Raw genomic sequence first — 18,780 nt, 5'->3', positions numbered from 1 at the left:
CTGGTTTATCACAACTTAGAGAGGGCTTAGGTCTTAGTTCTGTAGTTTGGAACATAATTCCTAAAAATGTGTACTCACAAAGTTAATTGCTGAGATGGCCAAAACTATAAAAATAAGACCCAAGTTATAGCTCACTGGAATTACCCTTTCAAGGAACTGTGTGACATTTTAGGGAATACATCACTTTACATTACATTTACATTTATCCATTTAACTGACGCTTTTATCTACAGCGACTTACAATTGCTATAGGTTAGAGGTCGCACGCCTCTGGAGCAGCTAGGGGTTTAGTGTCTTGCTCAGGGACCCATTGGTGGACGTGTCACAGTGGGGAGTTGAACCTGGGTCTCTCACACCAAAGGTGACATTTTAGGGAATACACTTAATCGCTTTCTGGCGGAGAGTTAAATGAGAAGAACTCCTCTCATGTTTGTACAGTAACAAAAGGCTAGTCCAACCAACCGGTTAGCTTAGCTTAGCATAAAGAGCGGAAACAGGGGGAAACAGCTAGCCTGGCTCTGTCCAAAGGCAACAAAATCCATCTCCCAGCTGCCCTAAAGCTCATTAGTTAACATGTTACATGTCATTTGTTTAATCCATAGAAAAATGTATGTGTAGAATGACAATTTACAGTTTTAACTATTTATTGGCTCTGAGCTGCTGCCAGGCAACCAGCAAGAGACTCCGGGAAGTTATTGGTCCCAGTCAAGAAACAGTCCGGCATAACTCCCGTAAAACTGCGTACTGAAATATTTACATTTCAGTTTTGTACAGATTAAATAACGAATATAACGGGTTAATTAGTGAGCTGTAGACCTGTTGGTGGTCAGATTTAGTTACTGTTGGCTAGAGCTAGGCTAGCTGTTTACCATGTTTCCGGTCTTTGTGCTAAGCTAAGAAAGTATTTTTATATATCTAGACAACACACTAAACAACTGTTCAGTAATGATCCGCAAATCCTGCGAGAACGCCAGCTGTTGTGTGTCTTTGTACCGAAACAAACATGTTTTATATGCAACGCAATCTGCATATAAAATAAGCTACAAACTGAGGATAAAAGCTCCTGGATGAAAAGGACTGTACAGCCTACAGAGGGAACTGGAGGTGAGTGAACTTTGTAAAATGAAGCTAACTTCAGGTAAACATGTTTATTTACTGGTAAGTAAATACGTCGTAGTTGTCAATCTCAGCAGCGAATATCACGTGTATCGACATGTTTTTAATAATAAGAGACTGAGACTGACCGGCAGTGACTGGATATCACTAACTATATGATTTTATCTGATTTTATCTCCAACACCAGCTAGCCCATCAGTGGTCTCGCACAAATCATATTCAGCTCAACAGTCATAATGTGACTGCGCTCAAACTTGTGATTTTAAGCGGTGAAATGGTTCTGAATGTGAGAAATAGACAATAAAAGTTGACCTGACTTAAAACTGGCACAATCATGTAATTATTGCGTATACAAGATGAGTTGCTTGAATTAAATTGAATTTAAATTATGTGTTTTTACAGCGTACAGATGTGGCTGCTTACACTGACAGATGTAGGGAGAGCTGGTTTGGCACAGTTTCCAGACACTGCTTGTTGACTGGTTAATCATGAGTGAACGGCCACAGCAGAGAGGTAGAGCGGAAAGACAAACCCTCCTGTTTCTTATCGGATTCCCCCCCTCCCGTGGCAAAACAGCCCCTGTTTGGTTCATTCACGTGGTATATGCAAATAAAAGCCCGCCGTGTGGAGCATGAAGTCACCGCCAGTGAAGTCAACACTAGCGATAAGCCCAGCGTGGTGTTTGACATGCGGGGTGCCTGAATCGCCATCTGTGTGGGTACAGAGGCACACCCAAAACAGAAGGAGATATTCCCTGAACGCTCCCAGCCAGGGCGGGGGACCTGAGCCGAGGAAGAAACAAAGCGACGGGAGCAGGAACTGGGGCCAGATCCACAGTGGGGAGTGGAGACCTGCAATTATACAAGCCAGCGGAAGCAGCACCTCTCCCTCTCACACAAAACTTGGCCTTATGAAAAAGAAGATCATGTTTACGCAGCTTTTGTGCGGGCCTGAGTGTTTGGTTCCTATACCTTTTGTATAAGAAGCACATAGACAAATCTCCCGTCTTAGCAGCCTGGTTGAGTCAAGCTCTTCCCACAGAGTACAATAGGCCCAGCTAATAGCATTCCAGTAATGGCAGCAGAAAAGCTGTGGACAAACATTAACGGTTGGCCAGATTGAGTTTTAAAGAGCCTCTTTTCTCTGCCTGTCCTTGTCCCATTCAGACCAGTCAGTGGGCTCCTCCCTGGTGTTTTGTGCAATGTGATTCACAGCACTCCATCACTCAGTGCCTCCAACTCTCTCCCCTGTCCTCGGTTCACTCCGCTGGACAACACTGACTCTGGGCAAATGAACTCTGGTGTTCATCAGCAAGGTGAAGTGTTTAGAGCAAGGTTTTGAGGCTGTGAGAAGAGAAAATCCCAAAAATTGCAGGAGGAAAAGAAAGAAAAGGAGTCTACTCTCCAGTGTAGAAAGGGAACATTAAACTTAATCTGTCAGAATTGTTAAAGAATGCAACAAAATCTTACCACCTTTTCATTAAAGCTTGTTGCCTAAAAATTATGTTCAGGTTTAACTAATTAGCATTAGCAACTACAGTATGTCACCCAGATTAGCTAACAATAAGGGGACATTTATATCGATCTGCAATGCAAAAGGTTTGTAATGAATATATTTTTGTTTTCCTATAATATCTGCTCATGCCTACTGTAGCACAAATAATATTTTTATGGTTATGTTTACACAACTGAAAGCACCTGATTAAAAGACTGTTAAAAGATGTTGATCTTGGCTAAATAATGGTAAAGTCAATGCTAAGTCAAATGCTAACTCATGGGACTGACTTGTTTGTCACAATTTTTCCCCAACCTATGGTTTTATTACAACTTGAGTTTTTTTTTCTCTGGCCATTGGGTAATTCAGGCAAAGAGCTAACTTTGAACACTGGCTGTGTGTGTTGGTTGGTCTGCCATGTTAATGTCGGGTGTTTTGTTCACTCATCAGTCCACGTAGACCTCCTCCCTACATGGACATCCTCCTTTGCACCCGTCATGATTCCTACAGCTGCTAGGAAATTCTGTCTCTTAAATGTAAACAGATGTTATATTTGGGGACTTCCTAAAATCTGATTCTGTTTACTCTTTACAGTTATCTCTGATTCTGTACCTTTAGTTGTCCAGCAGAATGCCTTTATGTGTCAGGATCATCGCCTGGACTCCTGCCGGCCTGCCTTCAATCCCCGCTCAGCTCTGCTTAGCCAGCCTCTATTTTCCCAATACCTCTTACCCTCCACCATTGCCAGCCGGAGCCCTACTCACCCTCCCTCACCCTCTCATCTTCCATTCCTCACCTTTGAAACAAAGTCCGGGATTATTCATCTAACCTCTGAGTCTGTGTGCTGCATTTGGGTTCCCTCGTCTGACGTGGCACAGGGAGGTTTTGCCTGGGGGAATAACTCCTGAAAGAAATGATGCGTTTATGTCACATTAAGGACACATGAGTCACGTCACCTCCTATTTGCTTCGATTTGATGATATCAGCTACATCAGATTTCACAAGAGAACACCCTGAGGCATGTGTCTCATCAAACATGAGTTTTGTCAACATATCATGTGTCAGTTGAGTCAATACAGCTCCCATAATGTGGGGGCTATGGGGGCTATAAACAGGGAGAATAAAGTTGCCATGGATTCCTTGAGTTACGCTTTGGGCTAAAGCTTGAGCTCATTAGCTCTTAGTAGCAATGGGGAGGCACCCCTCACAGTGTGAAAACATGTATCTACTGTATTTACAGAGATGGGGACTCGAGTTAGAGACTCGGACTCAAGTGCAACTTTAGTCGCACACACTCTGACTTCAGACTCGACTTGAGACTCGTCCTCAAAAGACTTCAGACTCGACTCGGACTCGAGGTGCGGGACTCGTGAACAATGTTTATTTTTAGGAAACGTCTGATGAGCTTGCTGTTATTCCCTCCCAGCGTTACCTATAACCTGCCTACGTAACACGTAGCATCTGCTGCGCGCAGCAGCAAGTGAGAGAGGACAACAAACACAAGCAGCTGCTGTGCTATTTATCATAAACTTTGGCTTTAAAACTTCATACAACAAGGCCCAAACAAAGACGCGCTGAACGCAAAATAGGTTAGTAAACATGTTAAGTTCAGCATTGGCCATCTAACGTTAGCTTGCTTCTTGCTTCAGCTACGACCTACGGGAGGTTTACTCCGACTGTCGTTCGTTATGAAAAGATGAATGAGCGTTTGTTTACTTGCCAAACTTGTGGTGGTCGATTAACGTAATCATTTACGTCCCGCTGGCTGCCATCACGTTAATTACTAACGTTGGCTGGAAAGAGGTTACAGGTTTATTGTTCATCATGTAACTTTACAGTTTTATTTAGTTAACTTTACACTGAGTCTGAGAATCAACAGGGTTTGTTAACTTACAGTAGTTTATAAGTTGTCGTTAACTGTAGACGCATTGTACATTAGGCTGGAGGGTTGCGCTCTGTCAGTTAAAAAAAACAGATTTATTGTTGATTATGTCACAGTTTTATTTAGTTAACGTTACACTGGGTTTAAGAGTCTGGGGAGTGTGTTGACTTACATTATTTAATAAGCCATCAATATTTGCATTGTACATTACATGGTTGTGCTCTGTAAATGAAAAACAGGTTACAGTTACAGAATTCCTTATAGCTATGCAGTTTTATTAGCAACCTGGATTCAACGCAGCAGGTGATACAGCATTCATTATAACCGAGAGACTGGAGACTTGACTTGGACTCTTGCTCAAAGACTTGAGACTTGACTTGGACTCTAGCTCAAAGACTTGAGACTTGACTTGGACTCTACCTCAAAGACTTGAGACTTGACTTGGACTCTAGCTCAAAGACTTGAGACTTGACTTGGACTCTAGCTCAAAGACTTGAGACTTGACTTGGACTCTAGCTCAGTGACTTGAGACTTGACTTGGACTCTACCTCAAAGACTTGAGACTTGACTTGGACTCTTGCTCAAAGACTTGAGACTTGACTTGGACTCTACCTCAAAGACTTGAGACTTGACTTGGACTCTAGCTCAGTGACTTGAGACTTGACTTGGACTCTACCTCAAAGACTTGAGACTTGACATGGACTCTAGCTCAGTGACTTGAGACTTGACTTGGACTCTACCTCAAAGACTTGAGACTTGACTTGGACTCTAGCTCAGTGACTTGAGACTTGACTTGCACTCTAGCTCGGAGACTTGAGACTTGACTTGGACTCTAGCTCAGTGACTTGAGACTTGACTTGGACTCTAGCTCAGTGACTTGAGACTTGACTTGGACTCTAGCTCAAAGACTTGAGACTTGACTTGGACTCTAGCTCAAAGACTTGTGAGCATCTCTGGTATTTATTATACTGTCTTAGCATAAATTAATTTTCATTTACTTTGGCCTCAAACATTGGTAGGTAGATATGTCCTTTGAAACTGATGCTCAGGCTGTGCTATTAGTAAGGCTGCCCAGTGCAGATGAAAATGGCAGCAGAAATCCCCACTTAATACCTCAAACAAAAAATCCCTTTCATGACAGTAGTGGTAAATACAGTATGAAGTTCCACATGAGTGGGAATAGGTTTCTCTCAAAATTCAAGGGACACTACTTTGTTGATGTACAACACATTTGAATGTCTTCACTGACATGGCAACTGGACTTCCTCAAGTTAAATTATATATATTATAAGTCTTATTTCTGGTACCAGGCAAAACTGTCAAGTACCAAAGTGCTTGGTCATCTTCTTTGCTTATTCTGTAATTGGACAGTTCCTGATTTAAATTCAAATTTTACAATATTTTACATAGGCAAGCCTCTAGTACAACTGATACGTTTGGCTGCTCCTGTGAAATGCAGAAGGTACTTGAAAAAAGTGTTAACATCTCTCAAAGTAAGGGATCCAAAAATCAGTATTGGTTCAGAAACTCCAGTATCATATCTTGATTGTATAGTAGAATACCCTATTTACGTGTTTACTCAAACTGCCTTGTGTGTTTTTGTCCTCCTCCTCACCAAAAGTCAGATGAATGTCAACACTCTGTTTCAGTTAGAGCATGGTTCCTCTTCCTGGGAGTCACATCGCAGTCATGTGCACCTCCACCTCCTCCACCTTCAGTGACTACAAAGTGAGTTTACTACAACTCATGTCAGCTGGCATACTGACAAAGTGTGTTTTGTCAATTCATCCTTGGTATCGTCACAGACAGCCAGGCCTGCTGATAACACCTACAACGGCTCCAAACATCGTTTTTGTTTGCTTACCTTTCCACCAGGAAAGAGCCGGCAGGTGTTATCAACAACATTTTAAACTTTAAACATCCCAAAACTCTTTTTATCCAGCATTTGCCCCTGTGATTTATTGTTTCTGACTTTAATAGCATCATTAATAATGCTGCATGACTGTGCAAGCATGCATTTTAATACTATAGCTGGTAGTTGTAGAGAAATGCAACATATTTTAGTAGGTAGGTCATCACACATTCTATATGTAAATTCCTAATCTGCAAAGTAAAATTGTTCATCAAATAAATGTGGTGGCATTAAAAGCGTCATTATTTATTGACAAGAAATGTCCACTTGTTTTTTCCAAAGAGAAACAGTTTATGGATCAAATAATCAGATGGTCTTTCCTGGCAGGTCAAGTGAATAAAATACGTGACAAGTCAAGGTGCTTCATCACATTGATGCAAAAATCCTATAAAAACAAAATTCTAATTCCATTAACACCTTTGTAACACCTTTGTAACATTACCCACAATTACCTAATACACCCACAGATATCTAAGTTCTAATGTTAGGCACATTTTCGTCGTCTCATGGAACAGGTATATAATCCTTTCTTGCCTCTGGAATGTAGTGAAGTAGTGCAGTGTTTGGCATCTCACCATCAACACTGTCCAATAACAGCCACATTTCTCTGTATCACAGAGCTTGTTCAACAGAAAAGGAAACTGACTATCCTGTAATTAGAACAATAAATCATTAGCCACATGTTCTCTTTAAAAACTGCACCACCTCGTTTATGTACGAAGTTTAGCTTGTAGGGGTGAAAAATGCTCCAAAACTCAGAATCACCACAGTCCTGTGTAGACTCATGAACATCACTGAGAGCAAAACTGCCCCAGTGAAGGTCGGCAAACACACGTCAGCTTTCCCATGTATTACTACTTACCAGGGAAATGTGATTGCAGCGGTAACATATAAAAATCTTGGAATTACAATTGATGATGACCTCCTTTAAACTGCATTTACTGCAACATGCCAAAAAACTCAAGTTGAAGTTGGGATTTTATTTTAGGAATAAGGCTTGTTTCTCTTTTAAGGCCACATGGAAACTTATTTCAGCAACTTTTCTGTCTATAGTAGATTATAGCGATATTTTATATATGAATGCCGTTGCTCGCTGTTTGAGATTGACCGACACCCTTTACCATGGTGCATTTCACTAGCAACCTGTAGACTCAGTCACTGGTATACTTTTATTAAAAAGCAACCCTGGGTTTGCGACCTTCTTACGTGTGCTGTTTTATTATAAAAAAGGTATTCCGTTCACAAAATTTTATTTTGTTAACTGTCCCAAATGTTAGAACGGATTTTGGGGGGAAAAAAAGCTTTCAGGGACTCTGCCCCATCAGCCTTCAACACCCTACAAAATAGTATTAAATTGAAAGAATTAGTCTCTCTTGGCAATTTTAAATCACTGCTGCTATGTGTCATTGTTTGTAATTTTGGCTGTGTCAATTATTGTGAGTGAAAGGTTTAGTGTGTAGGTTTTAGTGGCACCTAGTTGTGACGGTTGCAAATTGCAACAAATAGCTCACTGTGCATTCACTTGCTCCTCAGACGAAAAAACTGCTTTATAATAAATGTATTAACTGCAAATGGCAAGGTAAAATTTAGCAGTAAAAAAACCTAACTTCGAACTTTGTACTGCAGAGGTTGTTATATCAAGTTTAAAATTCAACAACAAAAAGGCTTTCAACGTATGGTCTTTTAATATCTTTATATGATATATACCCCTGGAAAAGTTTTTATTATTTGTCTAAATATCACTTCTCTTACTTCTAATAAACCTAGTAAACCTATAGACTACTGCTACTTCTGCTTGTTTTTCGTATGTATTCAACATAGTGACGAAACACGCTCTGTAGAGCACTTTATCCATTTGGGCTACTGTTAAAACATGGCAGCGCAACATGGTGACATCCACGTAAAAAGGACCTGCGGTATATATATCATTCTAAGGTAATAAAAACATAACGGGTCATTGTGTAAGGTCTTTATACACCACTGTCAATTCTGTCAGTAGATCCTCAGAAATATTACACACTGAACCTTTAAGTTGTTCTTGTTTTTATGATATCCGTGTGGTATTGTATTCTTGTTGCTGTCTGTCTTCACTCGGACGCTCTTGGAAAAAAGATTTACAATCTTAATGAGCCTTTCCTGGTTAAAAAAGGTTTAATTATAATAAAAAACAACACGTTTTAGACAATGCTCCATAGGTTTTATGACTCAATAAATTTATTTTTTGGGAGATTTTAACATTAAAAACTTTCAATATAGAGGTTACAGCCACAAAAATAGCTATGAAGCTATTAATAACTTTATAATAAAGCTAAGTATAATGGTTGACATTATTAATCGGACACACACACGCAAAGAATTGTATATAAGAAATTTAGCATAAAAGTTCTTGGGAACAGTGGTGAGAAAATGATCTTAACTAAAAGGTCCAGATACTGGCCAATGGGTTTAACGCTGGTTTCATGCACAACACGATGCCAGCGCTGGGATGAGCACATTTACATTCAAAGTCACTGTAAAGATGCAGAGGGATGCGATTTCCTTCCGCGTGGCGTGGGCACGCTGCCGGAAATGCAAAGTGCCTCTGCTCACCGACAAACAGCTGCTGAGCTACAGGGAGCACCGAAGGAGAGAGCCGGGAGCAGTGCCGGATCTTTGGACAAATAAGCAACCACAGTCGGTCTGGATTCTGCTCTGATAACCCAGCAGTTTACCAGCGGGAGGAGCTCAGAGTTAACTGCTTTTATGAAATTAACTTTTTACTTGTATTTTTTGGGATTAAAACTTTGATTTATCTTCACTTGCTCTTCTCAGCAGTGATCTGCCGTGTTTTCAGCCCCCACTGTTGTTAGCTGCCATAGCTCTGTGGGACTACTAGATATGTATATAGAAATCAGACAAAACAGGGATTGCTTGGAGAAAAGTAAGCGAGTAAACTGAACTTGTAGTTGTAAGTTGTAACTTGTAAGTTTGTCATCTTGCTGACAGACCAGCAGCAAACTTAATATTTTTAACAAATCTGCGTCATTATGTAGTTATTTTGGCGTCAGTTTGATTTGTTTATTGCAACTAAATCACAGCAAAATATTTGTTTTGGGTTCATCCAGCTGTAGTAATGGTGGGTTTTGTTTATTCGCATTGTCGTGTTGTGTGTGAACTAGGGCTGCACAATTAATCTAATCGCAATCGCGATGTCGTCATATGCAATTATGTGCGATTTCTCAATTGTGATGATTTGTTTCTTTTCTGTCTTTTGTGATACATAACTGAATATCTCTTGGTTTTGAACAGCAATTTGAAGATGCCACTTTGACCGCTAGAGAATTGTGATGGACAGATCTCACTATTTCCTGACATTTTATGAAACCGAACAACTAATTGATAAATCAAAAAATAATCAGCAGATGAAATGATAATGAAAATGACAGGGCACTTAAAGCTCCAGATAAAGCTAGTAGCTTAAGCAGACACTGAGATGAGATTTTGAGTATCCTGTAGAATAGAAGAGAAAAAAAAATCATAAACACACACACAAATGTTCAGAAGAAAGAGATCCAGTTCTTGTTTCAGGGAATCCTCCATGAGGTTAATTTTCAGGAAGCCCATCGGGTCCTTCCCCTTCATTGCAAGTGTTCCACAGAAAGACAGCTGGGTAGTCCCTCTAACCGCTGGCTGAGAGGTGGTGTTTGTGGGTTTTTCCAGAACACATATTTGTCATATTTGATTGATTGTCTATAAAATGTCACAATTTCCCCGAGCCCTAGGTGACATCTTCAGTTCACTGTTTTGTTCAATCAACAGTCCAACACCCAAAGATATTCAGTTTACTACTATAGAAGACTAAGAAATCCAGTAAATATTCACATTTTAGAAGCATCACCAAGTCAGCCCTACAGTGGACAGATATTTGAAAGCCATTTTGAGCCATTTAAGTTATAGTACCATGTCCCAACCGTTACGCGGCAGACCCCCAAAGTGTTGTCTACAATTCCATTTGATTATTATCTAAACATATCTGTCATATTATATACTGCATCATACATTTAAAATAGGGGAGGGAAGAGGAGATGTACCAAGTACCTCACCAATAACTGTGAAACCTTTTATTCTCAGAAAACTAGACCAGTAAAAAAATAACATTTTTTAGAAATACCTTTATCCAGATTTCCATGATATATTTATTGTACATTTGGATTTGGATTCTGTCTATGTAGATTCCACCTTATTTAGGATGTTTTATTTAAAATTCTGATATAATTTGCACTTAACTTTATGTGTATATTTACCACTTGCTTTTAGTAAATGTTTTAAAAACATGTAGTTTTTTGGACCTATGTTGAGTTCCATGGAATCACTGCAGTGGACACCATGACATTTCAAAATACTGGGGGGAAAAGTTTATAGGCATTATTTTTCACTTATTTTAAAAGTAAAAACAAACATAAAAAACTAATACTTTGTGATTTATCAATTCATGAATGAAAGGGTTAAAATGACTTATATTATTACTGATTATTTAAAAAGATTGCTTTCATTTTTTCTACCATCAATGATTTCATGAGATGGCGTAACACACATGTTAACTCATATCTATGCTATTGAGCATGAACGTTCATTCTTGAGCTTGGAAACAGTAGTTAGACCCAAAAAAGTCCACCTACTTCAGTCTGAATACCAGCCAACTCGGAAAGAGAAAATCAGTACACTATGTTTGAGTCTAATATGAGATGTGGCTGAAAAAAGCAAGTAATTCGATCTTGAGCTAAGACATTTTTTGTCAAACTTCATGCTACATATTGAAGCCACAGTCTGAGGTTAGGATAGTATTACATTATCAGGAAGTAGCATTTTGGCGTCCTGCTAATGGAGCCCCTGGTAGGACATGTGATTGTATTTGGACACATCCAGGCCGTTAACAGAAGCTGAATCAAGTATTGTAGTTTGCATCCCAGGTGAGAGAGGCCCTGCAGTGCTGTTTTGCATTGCACTTGATAATATTTAAAAGCAACAGAGTAAAACTACTCCGGGAAGCCTGCGTCAGTGTGTCTGGTACTGGCTGTGTTAGCTCAGGTTCTCTCGGTGCAGCAGAGGACAGTTGACTCTGCCTGCGTGACAGATTTGCATTGCAAATTTGGGCTAAGGGACCTGTTTTAACACTCAGTCCCATGGTCATCAACAAGACTGCACTCGGTACACTCCAACCCCCAACCCCTGTACTAACTCCACACACACATTCACATACAGGAGGTGTTTGTTGTTCATTTTGGATCTGGTCTACTTAGCCTCACACCTAATCTAATCCTGTCGAACTGTCCTCAGGTCCCTTTTGGATGGGGTCTCGCCTGTCTTTGAAAATGAATTTATGCTTGCTAGGTGGGATTTCCACAGGTCAGTTTTCCAACTGAGACCACAAAGTCTGACCTGATCCAAAACCGACATGACAAAATTTCTTACATCACATAAAATCACATCATATAATAATAAAAAAATATTGTTCACAAATCTGTCAAAATCTCTGTTAGTGAACTCCTTTGCTGAGATAATCCATCCACCTCACAGGTGTGGCATATCAAGATGCTGATCAGACAGCATGGGTATTACACAGGTGTGCCTTAGGCTGGCCACAGTGTAGCCACTGTCCATGAAGGTATTTACATTTTGTCTGGTAAAACTAGCTTACATGACAATACTACCTACAAGACAAAACTTTGACAAACTGTATATGAAATATCAATCAAATCATTATCACAAATAATTAAATTTTAATGGATGTATTTGAAATGAAACGAGCCCCTGAAGTCCTATACCTAGCTATAGCTTCAGAAAACTCATGGACCTTGAATTAATAAATAAATGAATAGAGCAAAAAGAAGGAAAAAGGTGTTTTTAAAACTTTAATGTGTGTTCATTTCTGTTGATCTATGTTTTTTTTCTCCATATTTGAATGCAAAATAAATGATCACTTTGGTCAGATGCAGTTCCAGTGATTTAGTTAAATGTTGCCAAATTTTTGAAATCCATTATTCCTACCTAGCTTGAACGCAGCGCTACAATCTATTGTTCACTCCCTTTCCCAAACTCCGCCCACGCTCTGAGCGGAGGCGCTCATTGGCTGAATCCGTGCGGTGCCGTCATCGTTCGGAGCGCCCATTCATCTCTTCACTTGGGCGTTGGACTCCGCATCTTATTAGCAACAAGGGAGATTTCTCCATTTTGCAGCCTGTCTACCGCGACACGGCCACCAATTTGGGATTGTACTACTTCGACTTACCTGGCCGCTTTTTCCTGCTATTTTGAAAAATCCTCCTCACTCTAACTGGACTTTGCTTTACATTTTCCCTGTGAACTTTTTCTCTGTGCAGAGAGAGGGAGACAAGAGCGAAGAGCTTTGCTTTCAACAAAGAGGCTTGTGGGTCTTTGTTCGTTTTTTGGATCAGTTGAGTTTCTTTGTTGGAGCGAAAAGCATGGGAGCGCAATTGTCCAAGACAGCCGGAAAGGCTGAGACCGTGGCTGAAAAGCCCGGAGAGGCTGCAGCTTCACCTACCAAGACCAATGGACAGGTAAATGATATTTTAACAGCCAGCTCCTCACATCCATCAGGGGAGAATCTGGTAGTTCTGCAGGAGGCTGCGCTCTGAGGGCGCAATCCGTGCGTAATTGTGGAGAGATTGAATGGAGCTCCGCGGTGGGAGTTAAAACTAAATAGAAATACATGTTTTTAAATCGGAATAGATTATAGTTCATGAGCAACAGTTGATCATTTGATATTTCCATTTTCGTGGGAAACTGGCTATAATGAGCAGATATTTAAAGGAACTGTGTCAAGATACGCTTTTATTTTCCATTTGGTTGGATCTTTTGTTGATCTGATCACTTTGAAATGTAGGATCTGAATGAAGTCATGTGTTGAGTGGTTGATGGGTAACTTTCCTTTTATTTTTTTCTTACTACCAATCATTCCAGGATAATAGTGAACTGCTTTCGGCTTTCAGTGAAGTCGTCTCCTGATTGTAATTTGGAAACTGCTGAATTAGACAAGATGCACGGCGCCAACAAAGGCTGTGTGCGCTCGGAGCACCACTCCTTTTGTTAGAGAAGCTCGACTAGAAAGTGGAGACGGAAGCCTGCTATCGCACAGGAGGGGAGGCAGAGGCTCGGAGAGAGAGTGCGCCCCGGAGAGAAAGAGGCTCGGAGCTGTTCTTAGTCGCTCTTTTATAGTGTGGATTTTTGAAAACACATAATTCAGAATCCCGTTTATAATTGATACATTTTTTTTTAGGAAAGGTATCTGAACTCTGCTCCTTATCTGCTGGACTAATGAGCATCTGCTGTTTTAATGAGCAGCTGCGCTGCTTTGGCGCTCCGCTGCTGGAGCGACCAGGCACCGACCCCTTGCGATCCAGTTGAAATACTGCGCTTGAATGAAATGATATGAATGAAATCCGGGGCCTATAGATGAGGAAACATGTTGCGTTTTTTAGTCTAAAGCATGACTGTTGTTTTCTTTCATCTTCATGTAAAGTCTCTGAGAGCTTGACAGTAGAAACTGGATCCAGGCTGAAGTGAGAGTCTGCTTTATCACTACAGATTTGATGGTGTCTGCTGCCCCCTGGTGTCCATCAGCGGCACTGTCCGGCCTGAGTCTTGAAATCATGCCAGCTCTTTACATGACTTTAACAGTCACTGTTTCTCTCTTTCAAGGAAAACGGCCATGTTAAAGCAAACGGGGATGCCTCTCCTGCAGCAGCCGAGAATGGCAAAGAGGAGGTGCAAGCCAATGGCAGCGCCGCGGCCGAAGAGAGCCCAAAGGAGGAGGCAGAGAAGGCGGAGGCCCCCACCGCTGAGAAGGAGGCTGCAGATGGGGAGAAGGTAGAGGCGGCGTCTCCTGCTCCTGCTGAGGGAGAGGCAGCAGCAAAGGCAGAGGATGGCACCACACCTTCCACCAGCAACGAAACGCCTAAGAAGAAGAAGAAGCGGTTCTCCTTCAAGAAGTCGTTCAAGCTGAGCGGCTTCTCTTTCAAGAAAACCAAAAAGGAGACGGGAGAGGGAGCAGAGAACGAGGAAGCGGCTGCAGCAGCATCCACAGAGGAGGCGAAGGCTGAAAGCACAGAGGAAGCAGCGGCTACTAGCGAGGAGGCCAAGCCTGCTGAGGGGGAGGCTGCACCTGCTGCAGAGCAGCCCAAGGAGGAGGTCGAGGCCAAGCCAGAGGCAGAAGCAGCGGCACCAGCAGAGAAACCTGCTGAGGAGCCCAAAGAGGCCAAGGAGGCCGTGCCCGCCGAGGAGCCTAAGGCAGAGGAGCCAAAGGCAGAGGAGAAGCCAGCAGAGGAGGCGCCCAAAACAGAGGAGGCTGCTCCCGCCTCACAGGAAGCAGCGTCAGCAGAAGCTCCGGCTGCAGCTGCAGAGGCAGCCGAATAAGTCTGGAAAGAGGAAGAAATTTTGGGGAAAAAAAAATTAAAATAGAAGGAAAAAAGATAATCAAGAAACATTTCCCTGTTTGTATGTTGGAGTGACGCCAGGTCCTGGCTTTGAAGAACTTGTCTACAACCAGGGATATTATTTTAAAGCTTTTCTTTATTTTTGGTTTCCATTGCCCCTTATACAAAACCCATCTCGGCCCATTGTTACTTCCATTCTGACGGGCTAGAGAGGTGGGTGGCTTCAATATGTACAACAGATTAAATACATCCACTCTGCCATATATTTTTTCATCAGTATTAAGTTTTGTTTTCTTTTGAATTTTTATACAACATGTAAACAAAATGGTATGGACATGCAGATGGTATGAAGCAGAAGGGGGTAGAGCTGTAAATGAGGGGGGCGGGTTCAGAGATGGGCGGGGCGGGCCTGGGAGATGTGCCACAGACTATTATGGAAAAAAGTAGTCTAAAAAACTATGAGACCAACATCTACATTCACCATGCGGTTTACAACACTAAGTCCTTTTTTACAATAAGACCACAATAAAAATCCCAGAGTTAGCTTTTTAGAAAGTCATATAAACTCATAGGAGCTTTTCACTCCTCTGTAGCTGTACCAGTCAGTGATTCAGTAGAAATACAAGTTGTATAGGCTTTATTGTTTATCGTTGGTTTTCTGACCTTAATAAAAATGTAAGTATGTATATGCGGGGTGTTTTTAACTGTGATTATTGTACAAAATGAAATCTTGATCTCAAGAAGCACATGAAGTTTGCAGCTCCTTTTTTCCACCCGCTCATTTTTGTAAGATCTCTCTCACACACACACTCACACTCACACACACACACACACACACACACACACACACACACACACACACACACACACACACACACACACACACACAGTAATACTGAAAGAAAGACCTTCTAAGCAATTTCGAACTCCAAAACCAAGCTGTGATAAGTGGAATGGTTAACTGTTTATATACTGTGGTATGCTTTTTGATTACAGCAGGCAATGCCTTTTCAGTGGTCTCTGACACAATTTAAGGAATCTATCAGATGCAAATGTTTGTGTAGCATCTCGTCTCTCTCTCTCATTTCCTTTTGTAAATACTGGAGAAGCTTTGACCAGTTTGACTTAGAGAAGGAATGTAACTTTGCTTACAAAAATTGCTATTAAACTCCTCTGCTTAAGGTGTTCTAATTTTCTGTGAGCACACTAAAAGCAAAACAATAAATGTGAATAAAATTTGAGCTGCATCTGTCCTTATTTGTGTGTTACATGAATGCACGGTAACACTTTACAATATTGTACTCCCAAATTGTGAGTAGTTACTAAGGAACGAGTGAGGAACGGCCTGAATATCTCAGAACTGAGTTCTGTATGACCATTAAGAGTTACTAGACTGAGTAATACTACTCATATTAATTCTTAGTTCACGAATAGCTGACTACTGACTGCTCTCTTCACAAGTAGTTTCTGATTAACTCGGAATCAGCCGCTGAGCAGCACTGAACTAGTAACGACTCATTAATTAGGAATTATTTAGCAACTCCACATGCACAATGTATCACTTTACTTAGCGGTGCACAAGAGAGAGACTAATGACTAAGTAATGACAAATGAATGAGTTGTTATTAGTAGCTGATTCAGAGTTAATCACGAAGAGAGCAGTCGGTATGTCGATTCATAGATATTATGTCTCTCCATTGACATCTATAGGCCTACAGTACTCGATTCTAAGATATTCAGGAACTATTTGGGGACACGGCGTCCAATTAAGAACTGTCTCTTCTTCTCTCAGGTTTCTTCCCATAGGCCCCGACAACCTACTCTGAAAAAGGATCGGTCTAGACACGTCACTAATGAGCAATTACAGGCCCATATCAGACCTCCCATTTCGAAGTATAATCACTGAAAAGGCTGTTTTTCTTCATGGCTCTGAACAACTGATTTGATGTCTTCCATTCTGGATTCCGACCACACCACAGCAGACCGCCACTTAAAAACAGACAGTGGCAGGATTTCAGTCTTGGTATTATAGGATCTCAGTGCTGCAAACACAACATATTACTAAACCAACTGGAGAACTGGGTGGGACTTTCTGGCACAGTACTAAACTGGTTTGAATCCTGTTTAAAGGACAGGGACTACTTGGTGTTTATGGGTAATTACACACCGGAGCTGACAAAAAAGACCTGTGGAGTTCCCCAGACTCCATTCTGGGGCCTCTTCTGTTCAACATCTACATGCTTCCACTCTCTCAGATTACGAAAAAACAAAATACTTTTGCCGACGACACACAGATTTACAAAACCATATCACCAGGGGACTATAAGCCCATACGAGCGCTGAGTAAGTGCATTGAACAAATCAACAATTGGATGGGCAAGAATTTTCTTATTGGTTTTGGAGCCAAGAAAGAACAATTAGGCCTAAAGAAGACTGAAGACTGTTTTTTCTCCTGCTGCCGCCTTTTATCAAAACAAATCTTTCTTGCCTTTAAAGATGTTTTATTGGAAGAAGGTAAAACTCAACTTCATAAAGATTATGAAATACATAAAGACTGCCTAAAGGGTACAATACACAGCTGACCTGCAACTGTCAAATGCATACATATTCATGGAAACTGCACAATGAATCAGGTTATAAATTCAGATTTATACAGGAATCTCAGCATGCAAAGTCAGATATCTGAATGTCACCACTCTCAGATGTCTGGAGTGGGAGTATGAAGATGGTGGAATGTAGCCTAGTTGTTTAAATCAAAGATCCCTAAGTAATGTATGTCAGTGCTTCCAAATCAGTATGTTTTATACATTTAGACATTTACCTTGGAAAGAATGAGGCAGCAAGGAAAATGGTAGATACTACGGTATACATTTCTGTCACTGCTTTATCTACAAATGAAAACCAATGTGAAACTCAGGGACCAGCTGGCCTCGACAGTACTGCAAAATGAAAAGTGTGTTCGTGAAAATCCGAGTATAGTCAAGGAAGTAAAGGGGCTTAAAAAGACTAGGGAAAATCTAGTTAAGCTGCATCAGTATATTTTATATCAATAACCAAAACTGAAAGTGGTGATTTAGGTTATAAAGAGGAAAGTGAGGATTTATACTGAAGTACTGTAGGTTTCAATTTAGCCTCATCAAAGCAGACTGAAGCCAGTTAGACTAAAATATCCCTGTCCCTGAATGCTACTTGCACCACTTAATGATATAGTTTTATTCCAGTACATTTACAAACGTCATCCTACCTGTTATTGGCTGATGTACTTCTGTGTGGTTTCCAGCTGTATTAGCATGACTCTACCTGTGGAAATGATTAATAACAAATAGGCTACTAAGCAAGTGGCTGAAATGAAATGTTGATAGCTTTTTAAATAGTTAACTCAGCTGTCGATTGGCGCATGTCTCTAGCCTGTAGCATTCCGTCTGAGCCTCCATTCAAACTCTTGAGTATACAATTTTTTATAGATATGAAGGAAACATGCCTCGTTATAGGCTACCTAATCTCAGACATTTTGCAAATAATTACAATATATTTTTCAATTTGGCATACCTTAAATGTATGAAGAAGACATAACTTATAAGACAACTTTAACTTTACACATTGAGTCGCCCATTCCCTGGAGTCTTAATGTTACTTCTATCAAAACAGCCACGGTATACGGCTGGAGCGAGAGCTCTCTAACCGAGAACTGGCTGCTTTTTTGGTGTTATTTTTACATGGGATTTCTGTGCACTGGATTCAGCAGAACAGTGTTTTGATGTTGTAAGTATCTTATATTGGGCTTTATAATATGTTAATGCTCACCATCTTATCTGAAAGAGCTCATAGTACCTTACTACCCCACCAGAGCACTGCACTCCCAGAATGCAGGGTTACTTGTGGTTCCTCTCTTTTTCTCTGTTCCTCTCCTGCCCTCCCTCCCTCCCTCTCTCTCTCTCTCTCTC

At 40.9% G+C, this 18,780-nt stretch overlaps 1 protein-coding gene across 1 annotated transcript; it reads left to right on the top strand.

Annotated features, from left to right (window-relative positions):
* The first annotated feature begins 12,558 nt into the window (after nt 1–12,558).
* marcksa (myristoylated alanine-rich protein kinase C substrate a) lies at nt 12,559–16,077 on the top strand. The gene is made up of 2 exons (XM_046061243.1): nt 12,559–12,961; nt 14,103–16,077. The coding sequence occupies exons 1-2, from the start codon at nt 12,866–12,868 to the stop codon at nt 14,814–14,816; spliced, it is 810 nt and encodes a 269-aa protein (XP_045917199.1). The 5' UTR covers nt 12,559–12,865; the 3' UTR covers nt 14,817–16,077.
* The last annotated feature ends 2,703 nt before the right edge of the window (nt 16,078–18,780 follow it).

This window comes from Micropterus dolomieu, linkage group LG10, assembly GCF_021292245.1.
Source record: "Micropterus dolomieu isolate WLL.071019.BEF.003 ecotype Adirondacks linkage group LG10, ASM2129224v1, whole genome shotgun sequence".
In the NCBI taxonomy this organism is placed as follows: Eukaryota; Metazoa; Chordata; class Actinopteri; order Centrarchiformes; family Centrarchidae; genus Micropterus; species Micropterus dolomieu.
This window is presented reverse-complemented; position numbering and strand designations above follow the sequence as displayed.

What these genes read in the sequence shown, in the direction of transcription:
- marcksa (XM_046061243.1), top strand. Translation starts at nt 12,866, where the DNA reads ATGGGAGCGCAATTGTCCAAGACAGCCGGAAAGGCTGAGACCGTGGCT. An exon ending in CTACCAAGACCAATGGACAG is followed by an intron (nt 12,962 to 14,102) that starts GTAAATGATATT and finishes CTCTCTTTCAAG; the next exon opens with GAAAACGGCCATGTTAAAGC.